Raw genomic sequence first — 21,705 nt, forward strand, 5'->3', positions numbered from 1 at the left:
TATCCACTTAGGATATATATATTCTTGTTTTGGAGCTTGTCTTTCTTTTACAACAAACTTTTATTGATTTTTTAGGCATTTTGACCATAAAAGTCAGTGCGCACAGATTATCACATGGCTTTTCAGTGCTTATCCCTGTCATGAGCAGAATTACAGTAAATGATAGGCCTGATGCCCAGCTAAAACTTAACAGTGTCAGTTTGTGTTTGTTAATTTGACAACTGTATGACTAATTTGCCAACCTAAATATTTTTACAATGTTTTTTTTAAGGCCATTGGGTCTGAAATTGAACAGCTGTCAAGTGGTTTATCCAGTTCGGATTGTCACCTTAGCACAGTTATACATCTTCCCAACTGTCCAATAGCCTTTTGAACATCTTTATTTCTTAGGCTGTAGATTAAAGGGTTTAACATTGGTGTAACAATTGTATAGAACACAGACACCATCTTGTCTGTCACTATGGTATCTGAATTCCTTGGTCTCATGTACATAAATATGGCTGTTCCATAGAAGATAGTCACCACAATAAGATGGGATACGCATGTAGAGAAGGCTTTGTACTGCCCGGAATGGAGCTTCACAACGACAAAGAAAATTTGTGTATATGAAAAGAGGATGAGGCACAAGGGAATTAAAAGCAATATGGACCCACCAACCAATGCTATAATGTTGTTCAGTGTGATGTCCCCGCAAGATAGCTGATGTAAGGATGGGGCTTCACAAAAGAAGTGATTGATGGTGACATGTCCGCAGAACTTTAAATGGCATATAAAATATATATCAAAGGAGGCTATGCTACCACCAACCATCCAAGAAAAGGCGATCATCCTGGTACAGGAGACTGTATTCATAATAACATTGTAACGCAAGGGATTACAGATAGCTACATATCGGTCATAGGCCATTAAAGCCAATAGTATGCACTCTGTCTGACCCATAAAAAGATAAAAGTAAACTTGAAGAACACAACCAGAATATGAAATAGTTTTTGCAGACAAAACAATATTTAGTAGCATCTTGGGCACAATGATTGATGTGTAACAGATGTCCAAGAAGGACAGATTAGTAAGAAAAAAATACATAGGGTTGTGTAAATGGTTGTGTGTTCTGACGGCCACTATAAGGAGAAGGTTCCCAGCCAGCGTGGTCATGTAGACAAGTGAGAATAACTGGAACAGCCATGGTTGCATCTTGGGATTGTCTGTAAGTCCAAGAAGAATAAATTCTGTTACTGTACTTTGGTTCTCAGCTGCCATGGTCACACTCTTCTAAAAATATTAGCTTGGCCCACAGCTGAATTCTTTGTGGCATTAGTGACAAAATGAGAAAGACCTATATGAGGGAAAACTTTAATCTTAAAATAAATCACCAGTAAACTTACAGACTACCAGTTTATGTCCATTTTGTAGACACAAAACACAAACATTTTAGCAGTTATTTTTATTACATATTTGTTATTGACTTTTGTGTTTTAAACTTTTGCTGAAAGTTGAGCAAAGTTATATCTAGGCACCATTTAAAGCGGAGTTACGGCCTCGGGGGTGAAATTTAGCTAAAAATACCCCCGGGACAGTCAGGGCTAGTACATTCCACAATGGATAGCCTCTGTACTGTCCCGGTCGCACTTACCTTTTAGAAGAAATACTTACCTTGAAAATTTCTTCTCCAGCGCTGCCATCTCAGGTGTGGGCAGCTGAAGCCAGTGCGTCCTCTTCTGCGTCCTCTTCCATGTCCTCTTCTACCAGAATGCGCCTGCACTGGCCCCGCTCGTCACTTCCAGTGTGGGCGCGTCATCCCTCCCCAGCTTCTGTTTAGCAGGGAATGAGGCACCCGCACCGGAAGTGACGAGCGGGGCCGGTGCAGGTGCATTGATTCCTGGGAGCGATGATGTTCAGCTCCCAGGAATCAATGCAAGGAGGAAGTGACGTGTGGGCCGCGGCCGCAGAGGGAGGAAGTGGAAGAAAGGTGAGTATATTTTCTTCAATAACAAGGTAAGTAAACAAAAAAATAATCGTAACTATCCATTTGCTTTTCAGGTGACCTAAAGCAAGCGGATGGCTCAAAATCGATTATGTCGATTTTGAGGCTGGAACTCCGCTTTAATGCTGTAATATCGCAGCTGGATACTGTATACTTGGTTTATGGTGGATAAAACGTAAAAGATGAAGCCAAGTGAAATACTGCACAGAATTGTACAAAAAAGTAATACTGTGAGGTTTCAATAAGAAAGCAATTAATAAAAGCTGGAAAAGTTAAATTATTAACATTGAAAACCTCACATTATATTTGTAGAAGATAACATCAACACAAAATAAATGTGTATGCAAATACCTATTAAAAAATAAAGAAAATTATGCATACTAGGGCAAGAATTATAAATAGATTTTATATTAATACTTGTATGAATTGCAAAGAATGTAACTTGTAAAAAAGGAAAATGAATGAGATGCTTTTTATATTTTCCTTTAATAATCATTACGCAGAATATTAGATGTAAACAATATATTGGATATAAAATTTTCACCAAAAACTATACAAATCATTTTGCTTTGTGAGTGGATAAATATTTCATCAAGTGATGTCTAGAATCTGAGGCCTGAGCATAAAGTGTATCTAAAACTGAAAAAATATATAAATGGGTGTAGCCCTCAATTTAAATTACCAAACTATCAAAGTCGTTTGTAACCATTACATTTCACACTATTGTAAAGTGCTAATGTGCTATAAGTGCTATAGAAATACAAATGAAATCAGTGTCCATCCAGTCCATATAAGCATATCTTTGTTGTAAAAATGTATCTCCAGTAGAATGCTAACAATAAAGGGATTTTTCTTCACCAACCTTTGTTTCAACTCACTCACAACCAAAGTGCTCATGCATAAACTCCTTTTACCTCTCCCTCTGTGACAAACAAATGCTCACCAATAATAGATGAAGCCTTATGAAAAAAGCAGATCTCAAGTGCTCAAGTACAGGATGACTCTCATCTACATTCTTATTTTTTCACTCACTCTGCCCCCCATTAGTATTTTAATAATAGCAGGTATTATTCTGGCAGTTGAGACAAACCATGGTAATTTTAATATATAGCATAAATATAAATATAGCAATGAAATGGCACCCATATAGAGCTTCTAACTTCTCATCAAGCAGCTGACATCAATTTTGGTATGTAACCAAAAAATGCACAACCACTTTTGGACCAGAAGATTTCCCCCCTTAATGTCCAGGCCATATTTTGCGATTGGGCACTGCGTTACTTTAACGGACAATTGCATGGTCGTGTGACACTGTCCCCAAATCCCCCCCCCCCAAAAAAAAAAAAAATAATTAAATAAATAAAAAATCCAAATGTTTTAACATTTTAGGCCAATTTGTTTTCAGCTACATATTTTTGGTAGAAAATATCACAATAAGCGTATTTTGATTGGTTTTCGCAAAAGTTATTGCGTCTACAAACTATGGGAAAGATTTATGTCATTTTTATTGTTGTTTTATTTTATTTTACTAGTAATGGCGACGATCTGAGATTTTTAGCGGGACATTACGGCACACAGAACAGACCCCTAACTGACATTTTTGACACTTTTGGGGGGACCAGTGACATTGCTACAATAATCAGTGCTAAAAATATGCACTGTTACTGTAATAATGACACTGGCAGGGTGATCAAAGGGTTAAATGTGTACCTAGGGGCGTGTTTCTAACTGTATGGGGGTTGGGCTTGTGAAATGATCACAGAGACCTGTGTTCCTATATAGAAGGATCACAGGAGCTCTGTAAACATTTCAGAGAGAAGAACGGTCAGCTGTGTTTCCAACAACTGACCGTTCTTCTCTCCCAGCGGGGAACGATCGCAGGTGGCAGGTGGCAATCGGAGCTGCCTGCCCCATGCATCAAAGTCCCCACTGCAGGCGTGCGACCAACTTAGACCCAAGTTGGCTTACGCGGGAGGGCCGCCCTGCCGCAGTCCGGAAGCGGTTAAAAGTGCTCCTCTTTATAAATGTGCTCCACCACCTGAAATAAGGGGAGCCAATCACCAGATGGCTTTGGGCCACCAGGACCCTCACAGCTTATATGGATATCCTTGGTGTTGGTATGGGCTCAGGTTAAATCCAGTGTCACCAGCAGGAATATCCCAAAATGAAAAACCAATACTGGATAATTGTGCAATATGTTTATTTATAAAATTTTCCCATAAAAACATAAGCCAGTATACGCACATTTCCTTGTGCCATGAAGTGGCACCCACTGTAGATCACCTGGTCTACATACCCAACAGCAAAATATAAATACATTTAAAACATATGTAGATCTTCAAAAATGTATGGGAAAAATTGATATTAAAAAACATTTTGCTGAAAAAGATTACTTTCGCAACCAGGAAGAAACAGAGTATGTACACAGTGGTCTTAGAAACCAATCAACATTTAACCCCAAAAAGAATAATAGTCATGTTTAGAGGTTTTCATAATGATGATGGAAAAAGAAATAGAAGTCATAGATGTAAAACCAAAAAAATGGCTTTAGGAAAGGAATAGAACAACTGGAAAAAAAGAAAACTATAATTACCAGGCAGATAAAGGAGGAGGAATTGTGGTCCTTAACAAAGAGGACTACATAAAGGAAGTTGATCGACAAGTTAAAAGGAAAGTTAAAAGGAAACCCCACCAATAAAACTGAAAACCAAACAAATGAAATTAGTGAAAAAAGCACAAAAAGAAGGAATAATAAATAAAAAAAGGCACTCTATTTGATATCTGATGTCCCGAAAATCCCTATAATATTTTGGGTCCCCAAAATACATAAAAATGAAAAGAACCCACCCTAGAAACCTATTATTAGTGGAATCAATTCCAAATGTTCCAGGATAGGGTAGTATTTGGACCATTTTCTACAGCCGATAGCACAAAGCTATCCATTATACATGAAAGACAGCAAAGATCTTATTAATAAAATAAAAAATATTCCTATAAGTGAAAATTGCATACTTACTAGCATTGATGTTAACTCACCATACATTAATATAGACCAACATGATGCACTTCAGGATATAGAATGGTCTCTCAATGATAAAACCCAATTAAAAAGAAAACAAAAAGAATTTATGATCAAAACACTTAAACTAGCCATGGGAGGAAATTTCTTTTGGCGTGACACAGTTTTCTGCCCAGAAAAGGGTGTGGCGATGGGGCAAAATATGCCCTGACAGTAGCTAATATTTTTATGAGCAGGTGTGGAATTGAAGAAATTCATGGAAAAACAGACCAGAATTTAAAGCATATTACAGATATATTGATGATATTTTTTATAATTTGGGAGGGCTCAGAAAATAATTTAAGGAATTTTTTGGAGGAAACAAATCAAAATAAATATAACATATCTTTTACTGCTAACTCTGATAAAGATAAGGTACAATACCTATATTTGGAAATATTCCATTGGGAGAAAAAACTGGGTACAAAAACCCATTTAAAAAAAACTGACCGAAATGTGGACATTCCGGTAGGAAGTGGCCACCACCCTAGGTGGTTGGAAGCCATACCTATGAGCCAGCTAATCAGAATAAAAAGGAATTTTGCAAGACAAAGGGAGTTTGAATCCCAAGCAGATACGATTATAAATCGATTCATAGAGAAAGGATGTAAGGCACAAAAATGGGAAAAAATAAAGCAACGAGTACAAAACATGAACATCGAAAAATTGTTACAACACAAACAAAAGCAACCAAAGGATTATAGCATACCATTTATTACAGAATTTAATAGAAAGTACAAACAGGTAGAAAAAGCTTTTAAAAAACATTGGCCAATCCTATGTAGAGTTCCTATACTCCACAAAATCCTCCCTAAAGTCCCCAAATTAATTTATAAAAGACCATCAATATTAAAGAATAGACTGGTCGAAAGTATCCCTGATCCACCACGCAAAACCATTTTTAGACATTTTAGACGTTTTAAACATTTTTGGATCAGATTGGTTTTTACAAATGCGGAAGATGCATGGCAATTAGGACATGCAAAAATAACAACAGAAAAAGCACACAGTTAAAATCCAATTATACAGAAAAGACATTTGAGATTAAAAAGTTTATCACGTGCTGTATTACACACATCACCTATCTATTAGAATGTACGTGCGGGTTACAGTACGTGGGTAGAACTACCCGAGAATTGTGATTCAGATTAAGAGAACACATAAACAATATTAAAAAAAGGTTTTAAATCCCATAGCGTGTTATAAAATTTTAAGAAACATCACAATAAAGTTTCAAAAGACCTGAAAATTTGTGTAATAGATAGAAAACAGGCCATTTCAAAAAATGAAACATTTTGGATCCACAGGCTCAATACTATGACGCCTTTGGGTCTAAACGTTGAAATAGAAATTGTTTCATACACAATCATTAGGAAATAGAAACCAAAATTCATAATAAGAAATATAAAATAAAACATCTATGAGCATCAAAAAGTAGTATAGAACCAAGAGGAAGAACAATGGATAAACAAGGGGAGGTTTTATATATTTTTACATGGAAAAGTTCTAAGACTCACATGCATATTCATATGTTTAATTATTTTTTTATTGAAAAACTGATAGTAACATATCAACATTTGCTTGAAAAAAAAATGTTGATGAATAATTTTTAAATATATTTAAAAACATATTTTTATTGTTAATTTTTATCTTTATTTTCATTGTTGTTTATATTTTTGCACATTTATTATGTTAATTATGATGACTCTAATAATGTGAATATGGAGATGTGTGATGCCGCTCTGAAACAGTTTACATACAAAGTAAGTGGGAAAAAGATAGAAAGGTAGAGTCATAGAAATAAATAATAGTGACACAAAAGAAAATCCATACAATGTAGTCACGCAGTGTGGGGAGGAAGTGGCTGCATGGGTGTATGGGTGTAATAGGTAAAGGATGAAGTAGTGATGGGTGTAGTAGGAGGTGCTAACCATATAAATATAGAATAAGATACAAGAATCTCCCAGCTTCTGAGGACACTTCTTGGGTGGAGCAAAATGCATTAGGCAGGTGGATACTTCTGGTTATGTCACGTCCGCTCTTTGGAACACAAACCGCGACTTTTGAATTCCAGAACGGTGTCATTACACGCAAGAGGAGAGTTTTGTGCGCAATTGGCTTTTATATGTTTTTTAACAATAAAAACGCAATTACACTATGGATTTCTCCTGATTTTATCTCCCTACACTCATATGAGGTTCTTTGACCTACCTGCTGGAGTCACAAAAGAAAGAAAAAAAACATTCTTTACCACTGGAGGATTATTTTTGAAACACAGGTTAACCCATCACTAGTCAGTGAGTAAGGGCGCATATGGAGGGGAGCACAACGGCACTTGTTGGAACATACTGGCACTGGAAGAATAAGATAACCAGCACTTTGAAGGACTTCTTGTTCTTGCACATTTTTTGCACTGATTGTACCTTAATTTTTTTAAAAAAGTATTATGTATTGTGATTTAAATATTATGTTTCTGCACAAATAATGAATAGAGATACAAATTAAGCACGTTATGGTTAGACAGCACTGGGTACCCACATAAAAATGTACAATCCTTGCCACTCAGATTTAGAGCTGGCATGCATTCCACCTGCGTCGGACATTACGAAACCATAAATACCACCGCTTCAAGGACCTCATCAGGAAGTCCTGGTGGCCCAAAGCCATCTGGTTAGTGGCCTCCCTCATTACAGGTGGTGGAGCACATTTATAAATTAGGCAGTCTTATTCTGTAGCCTCAAAAATCTTTAGGAACGTCACAACTGAGAAGATCACTTTTCTTCTTGCTAGAGAGAAATCTGTACCTGAGGACCAGCAGTGGAAGGATCTCCCTGCTTTGGTTTAATCTATTCAGTGAATCTGTGCTTCCTCCACCTCTCTTTCTGCTTCTTGTTCATTACCCCTCCAGTCATGGGATAATAAGTCATCAGTGGTGCAGTTCCTGACAAAAGGAAGCAAAGACCCACCTTTACCAAGGTGGCAACCTCTACAAGGACACACAGTGCTGAACAAGGCATGATAGGTTCGTATTGAATTAAGAACAGCATCAAAGTGCTTTCAAGTAATGCTAGTGACTAGTCCTTTGCCCTCTTTCTGCTTTTTTTGGACACAATACAGATCCTTCTTAAACTATCCAAATCAGGCTCATAGTCAGACTGCAATTATACAGTATGTATATCTTGGAGCTTAGCTTGTATTCATGAAAAATAATTAAATATTACATTGTTACTACATTTTTGTATTTTGTAAATTTTGCATTAAAATTGGTTTGCTTTGGAAAATGTTTAATTTTCTACTTTCCTAAAGTTAGCCAGTCATGCTAATACTGTAATATTTAAAATGCAAGTAGCCAAACATTTTTTTAGTTTTTGATAGATAAGGGAAGAGTTTAAACCCCCATAAGGTTATGTATTGCTGTTTTATATTCTGTTGGAGAGATATCTCTTAACTTTCTCTTAACTTCCACTACTGCAAAAGGAAATTAGAGTAAATATCTGAGATATTAAGAGCTGGTGTTCCACCAAAGACTCCTTCATGAGAGTTTGGGTTTAGCTACTCACTACCCCACAGGTCACTCAACAGGTAAATGTAGAAGTGGATGAGGGTTGATGCCAGGTAATGGTGTTTGAGCTTGAGAAAGGCACAAAGCACTTGGGCAGCCAAAGTCAGGAGTGTTTCTGAAGGCTGCAAGTGCAGGGATGGTTAATGGGACTCTCAATGTGGATGCAGTTGGGACTGCAAGTGCAGAGATGGTGCAGCTGAGGCTTAGGGAGATGTGAAGTTGAGGTTTCAGCTGTAGGTACTCTGGAGGCTGTGGGGCAGCTGTGGAGTTATGGAAGCTGCATATGCATTGGAAGTGTGGTAAAGGCTGTGGAGGAAACTGAGGATGCAGGTGCAGAGGAGACCAGGGTGGCTTGCAGCAATGGATGGGCTGTGGGTGCAATAAAGACCAGGCTCGAGTGAAGTGGAGACTTTGCCTATGGTTGCAGTTGTCAGGGTCAGGGTCCGGACTGGTAGCAGGAGCGGTGCAGGGAGTGGATCCGCTGTGTCAGTGAGGGATTGGCGTGGACCGTACCAGAGGATCGGTTCTAAGTAGTTACTGGTTTTCACCAGAGCCCGCCGCAAGGCGGGATGGGCTTGCTGCGGCGGTAACTACCAGGTCGTGTCCTCTGGTAGCGGCTCAACCTCACCGACTGCTGATATAGGCGTAGTACAAGAGGGACAGGCAGAGGCGTAGTCAGACGTAGCAAAGGTCAGGGCAGGCAGCACAGGTTCAGAGGCGGTAGTCGTTAGCAAAGGGTTCGGCAACAGGCAAAGGATAACACAGGTAACGCTTTCACTAAGCCAACAAGGCAACAAAGATCCGGCAAGGGCAAGAAGGGGCAGGTCACTTATATACGAAACAGGAAACAGGAAACAGGAAACAGAGAACAGGAAACAGGAAGGGAGGTTTGGACCAGGCACCAATTACTGGTGCACTGGCCCTTTATATTTCAAACATATGGCGCGCGCGCGCCCTATGGTGCAGGGACGCGCACGCCGGGAACCACGTAAGCGAGGAGCGGAGGAGAGAGCCGAAGCGGGCACAGGTGAGTGGATCTGGGATGAACGCCGCGAGCACTCCGGTCCAGGAAAAGGGATCGGAGCGCTCAGCGTTACAGTACCCCCCCCTTTGGTCTCCCCCTCTTTTTGGTACCCAGAAACTTGAGGATGAGGTTACGGTCCAAGATATTCTCCTCTGGCTCCCAGGATCTCTCTTCAGGACCGCAGCCCTCCCAGTCCACCAAATAATATCTTCTCCCCCTGACCAATTTAGAGGCCAATATCTCCTGAACGGAGAAGACATCCGAGGTACCGGATACAGGCGTGGGAGGAAGATTCTTGGGGGAAAAGCGATTAAAGACCGCAGGCTTGAGGAGGGAGACATGAAAACAGTTGGGAATTTTAAGGGAGGAAGGGAGATGGAGTTGGTAACACACAGGATTGATCCTCTTCTTGACCTTGTAGGGTCCCAAATAACGGGGACCAAGCTTGTAACTAGGAACCCTGAAGCGGACATACTTGGAGGAGAGCCAAACTCTGTCCCCAGGAACCAGGACAGGAGGAGACCGACGTTTCTTGTCCGCTTGGATTTTCATGCGGGATGAGGCCTGTAAGAGGGACAGGCGCGTCTCACGCCAGATGGCAGAAAAGTCTTGCACCAGGTCATCCACTGCAGGTACACCAGAGGAGGAGGATAACGGCAGAGGAGGCAGAGGATGACGACCGTAAACCACGAAGAAGGGAGACTTGTTGGTGGCGGAAGAGTCTTTGTGGCTATAGGAGAACTCCGCCCACGGGAGGAGGTCGACCCAATCGTCTTGACGGGAGGAAACAAAGATTTGATTGACCCGCTCTACTTGTCCGTTGCTTTGGGGGTGGTATGAAGAAGAGAAATCCAGCTTGATTTTAAGCCGTCCACAAAGAGCCCACCAGAACTTGGACACAAACTGGACTCCTCTATCGGAGACAATATGTGAAGGCAGGCCATGTAACCGGAAGATGTGCCGGAGGAAATGCTTGGCCAACTGAGGTGCGGATGGTAAGGCTGGCAACGGGATGAAGTGCGCCATTTTTGAGAAGCGATCTACGACGACCCAAATTATAGTTTTCCCGTGAGATGGTGGTAGGTCCATAACAAAGTCCATCGCGATATTTGACCAAGGGGTCTCTGGTATGGGAAGTGGCTGGACGAAGTCGGCGGGTCTTTGGCGAGGGGTTTTGTCTCTGGCACATACAGAGCAGGACTGTACAAATTCAGAGATGTCCTTCTCCAAGGATGGCCACCAATATCTCCTGGAGATAAGTTGTAGAGTCTTTCGGACGCCAGGATGTCCTGCGAGAAGAGAAGAATGTCCCAGCTTAAGAACCTTTAGGCGAAGACGGGGAGAAACATAGGTCTTTCCGGGAGGGAGGTTACGCAAGTCTATAGGTGCCACGGTGACCAGACATTCCGGGGGCACAATGTGCTGTGGCTTGACTTCCTCTCCTGTGACATCAGACGAACGAGAGAGGGCATCGGCCCTGAGGTTCTTGCTCGCTGGACGAAAGTGGATCCGGAAGTTAAATCTGGCAAAAAATAGAGACCAGTGAGCTTGGCGAGGATTTAGTCTCTGAGCAGACTGGAGGTAAGATAAATTTTTATGATCCGTGTAGATGTTCACGGGATGTACCGATCCTTCCAGTAAATGCCGCCACTCCTCCAAGGCCAGCTTGATGGCGAGTAATTCTCTATCCCCAATAGAATAATTTCTTTCAGCGGGAGAGAAAGTCTTAGGGAAAAACCCGCAAGTAACCGACTTGCCTCTCGTAGTCTTTTGCATGAGCAAAGCACCAGCCCCAACAGAGGAAGCGTCTACTTCCAGGTAGAACGGCTTAGTAGGATCCGGTCTGGACAGAGCTGGGGCGGTGGCAAAGGCAGACTTAAGAGCGCTGAAGGCCTTCTCGGCCTGGGGCGGCCAAGATTTCGGGTTAGCCCCCTTCTTGGTTAGGGCTACAATTGGTGCCACAAGGGTGGAGTAATGCGGGATGAACTGTCTATAATAGTTTGCGAATCCGAGGAATCGCTGGATGGCCTTAAGGCCAGAGGGATGAGGCCAGTCCAGGATGGCAGACAGTTTGGCAGGATCCATTTGTAGTCCCTTGGCAGAAATGATGTAGCCCAGGAAGGGAAGACTGGTACGGTCGAACAAGCACTTCTCAAATTTAGCGTAGAGACGGTTCTTCCTGAGACGGGAGAGTACTAAGCGGACATGAGCACGGTGTTGATCCAAGTTAGTAGAGAAGATGAGGATGTCATCTAAATAGACCACGACACAGGTATAGAGCAGGTCTCGGAAAATGTCATTAACGAACTCCTGGAAGACTGCTGGAGCGTTACAGAGTCCAAAAGGCATGACTAAGTACTCAAAATGCCCATCTCGGGTGTTAAAAGCCGTCTTCCACTCGTCACCCTCTCGGATGCGAATAAGGTTATAGGCCCCTCTGAGATCCAACTTGGTGAAGTACTTGGCACCTTGTAACCGGTCAAAGAGTTCCGTAATCAGGGGAAGAGGGTAACGGTTCTTTACAGTAATGCTGTTGAGACCCCGAAAGTCTATGCAAGGCCTAAGGGTACCGTCCTTCTTCGCAACAAAGAAGAATCCTGCTCCGGCAGGAGAAGAGGATTTCCTGATAAACCCTCTCTGCAGGTTCTCCTGGATATACTCTGACATGGCTAGAGTCTCTGGAGGGGAGAGAGGATAGATTCTTCCCCTAGGCGCGTAGTGCCAGGTTGCAAGTCAATGGGGCAGTCATATGGCCTATGTGGAGGCAACACCTCCGCTTGTTTCTTGCAAAAAACGTCTGGAAAATCTGCATATGGTTCAGGCAGACCGGGAGGAGGAGAAATAACAGGTGCAGACTTGACTCGTACCGACTTGAGACATCTGCCGAAACAAGCCGAACCCCATCTTCGAACCTCTCCGGAGGTCCAATCCAGAACGGGACAATGGCGCTGGAGCCAGGGCAGACCCAAGAGGAGTTCCGAGGTGCAATGGGGTAACACAAAAAACTCCAATCGCTCAGAATGCAGGACTCCGATGTCCATCTGGAGGGGTTCTGTACGGAATTGCATCATACCGTCGAGTCTCTCTCCATTAACTGTGGAGATGAAGATGGGCTTCCGTAAACGAACCACAGGGATGTTGAACTTGTTCACCAGCGAGGCATCGATGAAGTTACCGGCTGAACCGGAATCCAGAAAGGCAGAGGCAGCAAAGGAGATTTTGGCGGACACGGAAATCCGCACGGGTACAGTAATGCGTGGAGAGGAGGTATTCACACCTAGCAACGCCTCTCCCACGTTGACTAGGTGCGGGTGTTTCACTGACGGGGTTGGACGGAGAGGACAGTCCTTTAAAAAGTGCTCAGTACTGGCACAGTACAAACAGAGGTTCTCGTCTCTACGGCGGTTCCTTTCTTGCGTGGTCAGGCGAGACCGATCCACCTGCATGGCTTCCTCGGCGGGAGGCCCAGAAGAGGGTTGCGGTGGATGCTGGAAGATAGGAGCCAGACGAGGAAAGCGTCTGGGACGAGCACTTCCCTTTTCCTGTAACAGTTCCTCTCGTCGCTCAGCAAAACGCAGGTCAATCCTGGTGGCCAAATGGATGAGGTCACTCAAGTTGGTAGGGACTTCTCGTGCGGCCAGGACGTCCTTTATGGCGCTGGACAAGCCTTTCTTAAAGGTAGCACAGAGCGCCTCGTTATTCCAGGAGAGTTCCAAAGCCAGGGTGCGGAAACGGATAGCATAGTCTCCGACAGAGGAACTCCCCTGGGACAAGTTCAATAATGCAGTCTCTGCTGAGGCAGCCCGGGCTGGCTCCTCAAAAACACTCCGGAATTCCTGAAAGAAACTCTGGACACTGGCAGTGGCAGGATCGTTGCGGTCCCAAAGCGGTGTAGCCCAGGCCAGGGCCTTCCCCGAAAGCAGGCTAACGACAAATGCCACCTTGGCTCGCTCCGAGGGGAACTGGTCAGCCGACATCTCCAGGTGAAGGGAGCATTGGGATAAGAATCCGCGACACAACTTGGGATCACCGTCGTACTTGGCCGGCATGGACAGACGAACTCTGGAAGTGGCGGCGGCCACAGGCTGCGGTGGTGAAGCAGATGCAGGCGGTGGAGGCGGCTGCTGCTGTGCTGGAAGAAGCTGCTGCAGCATGGCGGTCAACTGTGCCAGCTGTTGACCTTGCTGAGCGATCTGCTGCGACTGCTGGGCCACAACTGTAGTAAGGTCCGCGATACTAGGCAGAGGCACATCAGCGGGATCCATGGCCGGATCTTACTGTCAGGGTCCGGACTGGTAGCAGGAGCGGTGCAGGGAGTGGATCCGCTGTGTCAGTGAGGGATTGGCGTGGACCGTACCAGAGGATCGGTTCTAAGTAGTTACTGGTTTTCACCAGAGCCCGCCGCAAGGCGGGATGGGCTTGCTGCGGCGGTAACTACCAGGTCGTGTCCTCTGGTAGCGGCTCAACCTCACCGACTGCTGATATAGGCTCAACCTCACCGACTGCTGATATAGGCGTAGTACAAGAGGGACAGGCAGAGGCGTAGTCAGACGTAGCAAAGGTCAGGGCAGGCAGCACAGGTTCAGAGGCGGTAGTCGTTAGCAAAGGGTTTGGCAACAGGCAAAGGATAACACAGGTAACGCTTTCACTAAGGCAACAAGGCAACAAAGATCCGGCAAGGGCAAGAAGGGGCAGGTCACTTATATATGAAACAGGAAACAGGAAACAGAGAACAGGAAGGGAGGTTTGGACCAGGCACCAATTACTGGTGCACTGGCCCTTTATATTTCAAACATCCGGCGCGCGCGCGCCCTATGGTGCAGGGACGCGCACGCCGGGAACCACGTAAGCGGGGAGCGGAGGAGAGAGCCGAAGCGGGCACAGGTGAGTGGATCTGGGATGAACGCCGCGAGCGCTCCAGTCCAGGAACAGGGATCGGAGCGCTCAGCGTTACAGCAGTGGTGGCTGGGCTTCTGAGACATGGTGACCAGGCAGAGGTACAATGGGGACTTAGGATGCAGCTGCAGCAGAAACTGGGTTCAGATGCCACAGAGGCTTAAATAATGCAGCAATGGCTGGGTCATGGATGCAGGCTGAGGATTCAGGCTCTGCATTCATGTTATAATATCAGGATCAGGGTTTAAACCTAGGCTATAAATATCCACCTCAGCAGCTCAGGGGTGCTTTAAACTATGTTCGAGCAGTGACAGTCGCCCCACCTAGTTTAAATAGAGTGACAGAAAGCAAAAGCAAATTCCCTCTTAGAAAGCTGCCACTGGAACAGCTGCCCCTATTAAAGATGGTCCCCCATCTCTTATACTGGTGACAAATGTAACATTTTGGATATTCCGTCACTTTCTTATCACTTGGATATTCCATCACATTTGTCATGGTGATAATGGTCACCATGACAAATGGAAAGGGTTTAATCTTACTAGCAGAAACACAGGCAGCATTAAGAAACAAAAAAAACTAAAAAAGGCTCAAACCCTTCCCTACTCTATCTATAAAGAAAACATGATTTGACTATACAGCATTTCAAAGCAATATATACATTTGTTTTATTTTTTTTATTTTTTTATTCATGCTGTTGTTGCTTAGTTTTCATCTATAAAAATAAACAGGTAAAACACAATTTTTGATATCTTGTATTTAAAATGCCAGATATCCTAATTAAATACTTTATAAAAATCAGAGCTGTGGACACTGCTCAGTGTCTCTGAATACAATTATCCAGAATGATCATAATACCACACAATCCCATTATAAAAAATGTGAATACTAATAAACAATAGTAATATGTTATTTTTTGTAGTTATTTAATTGCTCCAAAGAGCTTTTATTCAGAGGTAGTGTGACGTGTTTATGGTTAGCAAATTTTAAATGCAAGATGATGGAAATTCACATTTATGCCAATAAATATTTTAAACTGCACTTTGGTTGTAAACTGCTGAAAAAAAAAAAAAAAAAAGAAAACTGCAAGACAAAGGCATAATGTGCTAGTATGCATCACATATCAGCCCATTATGAAATACTCACTAGAGAATGAAGCCCTCTCAGTAGCGCCCGGTCACCACTGAGAGGGCTGACATCTTCTCTCATGCTTTCTTCCAGAATCGCGGGCTCTGGCGCAGCGGCCGGAGCCACGACGACATCACTCCCGTGTTTTCGGCAAGAAACTCTAAAGTTCCCGGCATACTAGCACATTATGAAATACTCACTATAGAACAAAGCCCTCTAAGCAGCGCCCGGTCACCACTGAGAGGGCTGACATCTTCTCCTATCCTTTTTTCTGTGAGTGCCTGGAGACGTGATGACGTCACTCCCGCGGTTCCGGCAAGAAGCCCCGAAGTTCCGGCGTGGTATGCCGGACCTTCAGAATGCATGTGCCGCTGACGTCATATCTCCTAAACCGTGTAGATTTAGAAAATATTAATTTTACCTACAGGTAAGCCTTATTATAGGCTTACCTGTAGGTAAAAATAACAAAACACGGTTTACAACCACTTTAAGGCTGCCACAGAGTATTTCAAAGCAACTTGACCCAAACTTTTTCCAGAAATAAGAGACTTTGATGGATCTTAAATGTATGTACATCTGATAAATATTGATACAGAAGTTTCACAGGTTTAAAAACTGTACATACTGTAGTTATGTTGGCCTGTAGATGTAGTGGTGTTTCCTCTTTGATAAATGTTGCTTTATATCTATATAATGTGTTTTTCAATCTATTTCCCAAGATATTTTAAAAGACTAGGTTTCTACTCTAAGGACCTTCAGTGAAAATATCCCCATAGAGTTCTTAACAAATTGTGTTATCTAGATACAGTAAACAAATTTAAGACACATTTACTGGGGATTTGAAAAAATATAAAAAAAGGTCCCAACGGATGCTATAGGAGCTGTACTACAAGGGTCAATGTTACCCATACACGTGGCCCTGCCTCTTTCTTATCAAATTTCTGACAAAAATCTATAGATTCTTCTCAATGCTTTTCCAAACTCAAATTGGGTGGGACTCCTAGCATTACAACTGCATATCAAACTGGACTAATTAAATTTAAACAAAGATGAGGTAATGGGTTCCTAGGTAATGAAATCCTCCCTACCACAGATAAAACAAGATATGTTTATGAGAGTGTGGTCACCTTGGCTTGCCAAAAATCTTCACACCTAGATTTAGAAGAAACCCCCCCTTAGGTGGATGAGACTTTAAGGGTAACAGATTTATAAATCATATTTCCAAGTAATGTAATACAATATATTAAAATGCTTTTATTGAAATGTTGATTGCAAGAAGCTCTCAACCAAATGTCAATTCCTCAATGTTTAACATTTAAATACAATACATATAGCCAGAAAACATGCTGGCTTATGAAACACATTACATAGATATAAAAACATATAATGCTACTTATAGGAGTGGTAGATAATTGGATTTCTGGCTATATGTATTGTATTTAAATGTTAAACATTGAGGAATTGACATTTGGTTGAGAGCTTCTTGCAATCAACATTTCAATAAAAGCATTTTAATATATTGTATTACATTACTTGGAAATATGCTTTATAAATCTGTTACCCTTAAAGTCCCATCCACCTAAGGGGGGGTTTCTTCTAAATCTAGGTGTGAAGATTTTTGGCAAGCCAAGGTGTCCACACTCTCATAAACATATCTTGTTTTATCTGTGGTAGAGAGGATTTCATTACCCAGGAACCCATTACCTCATCTTTGTTTAAATTTAATTAGTCCAGTTTGATATTCAATTGTAATGCTAGGAGTCCCACCCAAATTGAGTTTGGAAAAGCATTGAGAAGAATCTATAGATTTTTGTCAGAAATTTGATAAGAAAGAGGCAGGGCCACGTGTATGGGTAACATTGACCCTTGTAGTACAGCTCCTATAGCATCCGTTGGGACCTTTTTTTTATATTTTTTTCAAATCCCCAGTAAATGTGTCTTAAATTTGTTTACTGTATCTAGATAACACAATTTGTTAAGAACTCTATGGGGATATTTTCACTGAAGGTTTCTTCTAAATCTAACTGTTCAGGGATTATGGTAACAAAATACCCTAGGTTGCTTACATAACTTTTTCACAATCTTCACACCTTAGACTATATGACACAAACCCTGACAGGACCTGCAGGATAATTCATGGGTTATCACAGGAGCTGTCACTTACCAACCTTCCTCCTCCTACTCCTCTCCGCTTTTCTTCCTGTCCACTACCCTTGACTCCTAATGCCGCTCTCACTCCCCCCTCTTTCATGACCACCTCAGTCTCCTCTTTCTTTATTTTTTAAGTCCTTTCTCCTTTCTCTTATCCTATACTGAACATAATTATAAACACAACACTTGTTTTTGCCCCATTTTTCATGAGCTGAACTCAAAGATCTAAGAAAACCAGGTTTCATCCGTGAAGAGAACACCTCTCCAAAGTGCCAGACCCCATCAAATGTGAGCATTTGCCCACTCAAGTCGGTTACAATGACGAACTGCATTCAGCTCGAGAACCCGATGAGGACAAAGAGCATGCAGATGAGCTTCCCTGATACGGTATCTGACAGTTTGTGCAGAAATCCTTTGGTTATGCAAACCGATTGTTGCAGCAGCTGTCCGGGTGGCTGGTCTCAGAACATCTTGGAGGTGAAGATGCTGGATGTGGAGGTCCTGGGCTGATGTGGTTACATGTGATCTGCGGTTGTGAGGCCGGTTGGATGTACTGCCAAATTCTCTGAAACACCTTTGGAGGCGGCTTATGGTAGAGAAATGAACATTCAATTTATGGGCAACAGCTCTGGTGGACATTCCTGCAGTCAGCATGCCAATTGCACACTCCCTAAAAACTTGCGACATCTGTGGCATTGTGCTGTGTGATAAAACTGCACATTTTAGAGTGGCCTCTTATTGTGGCCAGCGTAAGGCACACCTGTGCAATAATCATGCTGTCTAATCAGCATCTTGATATGCCACACCTTTGAGGTGGATGGATTATCTCAGCAAAGGAGAAGTGCTCACCAACACAGATTTATGAACAATATTTGAGAGAAATAGGCCTTTTGTGTACATAGAAAAAGTCCTAGATCTTTGAGTTCAGCTCATGAAAATAGGGGGCAAAAACATAAGTAATGCATTTATAATTATGTTCAGTGTAGAACCTAGATAATCTACAACAGTAGTTCTCAACCTCAGTCCCCAAGTACCCCAAACGGGCCATGTTTTGAGGTTTTCCTTTACTTTGCACGGCTGCTTTAAATCAGTATCAAAGTCATGGTATTGATAAGAGCGATTTTATCTAAGGGAAGTTCCCAAAACATGGCCCATTTGAGGTACTTAAGGACTAAGGTTGAGAACCACTGATTTAGGATAACCTACATCCCCAACCATGCAGCTCAAATACAACACTACCAATCCAAATTTAAGAAAAAAAAAAAACACAAGAGACACTATTCCACTTCAGTAGAGTCTTTACAGAGCATGCCTGCTCAAATGAAGCATGACTACAGCTTACCATTATATTATGATGTATCCCTTATTGTTCTTATCAAATCTTACTACTGTTTTAATACTATATACCTGTATGCATATATTACCATTAGAGTTGAGCGAACACCTGGATGACCGGGTTCGGCGGGTCCGGCTGAACTTGAAAAAAAAGTCCGGGTTCGTGACCCAGACTTAACCCGAACTTTACCCCAATCCCGAACCCCATTGAAGTCAATGGTGACACGATCTTTTGAGCACCTAAATGGCTCTAAAACAAACATGGAAAGGGCTAGAGGGCTCCAAATGGCAGCAAAATCATCTTAAGAGCATGGCAAGTGCTCTGCAAACAAATGTGGATAGGGAAATAACTTAAAATAACATAAAAAACAGACAAATAAAAAAATATTCATCTTGAATGATGTAGGAGGAGGACGAGGCCCATATGGAGTAAGAGGTTGAGGTGGCGGAGGATATGGCGGTGTAGGTGGAAGCGGCGGTGGAGGAGGAGGACGAGGTAGCCAACACTGGTTTTGGTTTTTAATTAAATTTTTTTTTAAATTAGGGTACACCCCAAAAGAGTAAAAAAGATCAAATCCAACAATGGCTGGGTAAGACCGGTATAGATGTCTATTCTGCACAATGTACGGACAAGTCCTGTGGGATCCATGCCTGGTTCATTTTAATGAACGTGAGCTTGTCCACATTGGCTCTGGACAGGCGGCTGCGCTTGTCTGTGATAACGCCCCCAGCCGTGCTAAATACACGTTCAGATAATACACTGGCTGCAGGGCATGCCAGCACCTCCAAGGCATAAAGGGCAAGCTCAGGCCATGTGCCCAACTTGGAGACCCAGAAGTTGAAGAGGGCAGACCCGTCATTCACTACATGTAGGCGTGTGCACACATACTGCTCCACCATGTTAGTGAAATGCTACCTCCTGCTAACACGTTCCATATCAGCTGGTGGTGCTGCTGCTTGGTGTGGCGTGCTGACAAAGCTTTTCCACATTTCGGCCATGCTAGCCCTGCCTTCTGAGGTGCTGGCGGTGCCCTGGCTGCGTTGGCGACCACTTCCTCCTCCTCCTCTGCCTTGGCCTTGTGCTTCCACTGTGCCCCCCACTGCTAGGTGGGAATGCCACCAGCAGCGCATCTACCAGCGTGCGCTTGTACTCGAGCATCTTCCGATCACGCTCCAGTGAGGGAATTAAGGACGGTACGTTGTCCTTGTAACTGGGATCCAGCAGGATCCACCAGTAATCAGCACAAGTTACTATGTGGGAAACTCGGCAGTCGTTGCGGAGACACTGCAGCATGTAATCACTCATGTGTGCCAGGCTGCCCAGAGGCAACGAAAAGCGGTCCTCTGTGGGAGGTGTATCCTCTGTGTCCTCCGTATCCCCCCAGCCATGCACCAGTGATGGCCATTACCTTGCCTGGGTGCCACCCTGCTGGGAACATGGTTCTATATTCTCCTCCATCTCCTCCTCCTCATCCTCGTCATCCTCCAGAACTGTGTCCCTGCTGGACAATTGTGTCCCTGACGTTTGTGGGTGCAGGAACCCACCCTCGGAGCCAATTGCGAATGACTGCCCTGAAAGCCTTGGAAATGATCCCTCTTCATCCTCATGTTATTTAGGATCACTCAGTAACTAGTTAATGTTTGAAGTCATAAATTTGTCCTACTCAGGGGTAGTAGGGATAGGGGTGGTAGTTTAAATATAGACCTATGTATCTCTAAAGCCCATCTCTAATTTTGAATTTCACTTTTTCAACTGCACTACATAATTCGCCCTTTTTTCAACATTCAGGCTACCTGTGGAACCCTCACAGTAAAAGCACATCTTTCTTTCCCAATATACTGTACATTCTCAGGCATTCTTCAGTGACAGACATAGTTAACAAAGAGCTTTTGTGTGAGAACCATTTAAGGGCCCAGAATTAATTTACATGCCCACTTATATATATATAGATGCACGTGAGGAAGATCCTTTGGGATGGCCTAAACTTTCCTAAGGCCAGTACTATGAAGCCAGTTCCAGGACAAGGTTCTCTAGCATTTAAGAAAAATATGGCAAAGGGTACCCTTTCCAAGAACCAAGATAGTTCTGCCTCTGCCTTTGTGCCTCTGCCCATGTGCAACCAGCATCATAAGGAAATGGTTGAAATCTTCTGCATATCTCAGTGCTGGTTGGACAGGAAGTTAGGTCCTCTATGCTTAACATCACATGGATATTGCAGCCTAGTAGCAAAATTAGAGCATCACAAAGGTTGCCCCTGATTCTCACCTGCCCTAGACTTAAGCATTGATCTGTATGATGGTGGAAGTAGTGTTCATTTTGATGTCAAATTTTGATTTGGTTTTAGTCATAGTCTTTTGACTAAAGTGTCATTTTAGTTGTATTTTAGTCATCTGAATTGTTTTAGTTTTAGTCGTATTTTAGTTGACTAAAATCTGCATTACGTTTTAGTTGACTAAAATTTTCTAAATTTTTGCCAATTAAAATCACCAGTACATTTTAGAAGAATAAAATATTTTTAGTCAACTAAAATTGAATGGGTTTAGTTAAATTGCAATGTATTATTTACCCACTT

At 42.7% G+C, this 21,705-nt stretch overlaps 1 protein-coding gene across 1 annotated transcript in view; it reads right to left on the reverse strand.

Annotated features, from left to right (window-relative positions):
• Positions 1 to 324: 324 nt before the first annotated feature.
• Positions 325 to 21,705, reverse strand: part of LOC309550083 (olfactory receptor 10C1-like) — a gene marked incomplete at both ends in the record, with an annotated part of 47,841 nt that continues 26,460 nt past the window's right edge. Inside the window, one exon of the mRNA XM_082250545.1 lies at positions 325 to 1,269. Within this exon, the coding sequence (XP_082106671.1) occupies positions 325 to 1,269 (945 nt within the window). The remainder of the gene's footprint in view (positions 1,270 to 21,705) is intronic.

Source organism: Pelophylax lessonae (genome assembly GCF_965119305.1).
Source record: "Pelophylax lessonae genome assembly, chromosome: 3".
In the NCBI taxonomy this organism is placed as follows: domain Eukaryota; kingdom Metazoa; phylum Chordata; class Amphibia; order Anura; family Ranidae; genus Pelophylax; species Pelophylax lessonae.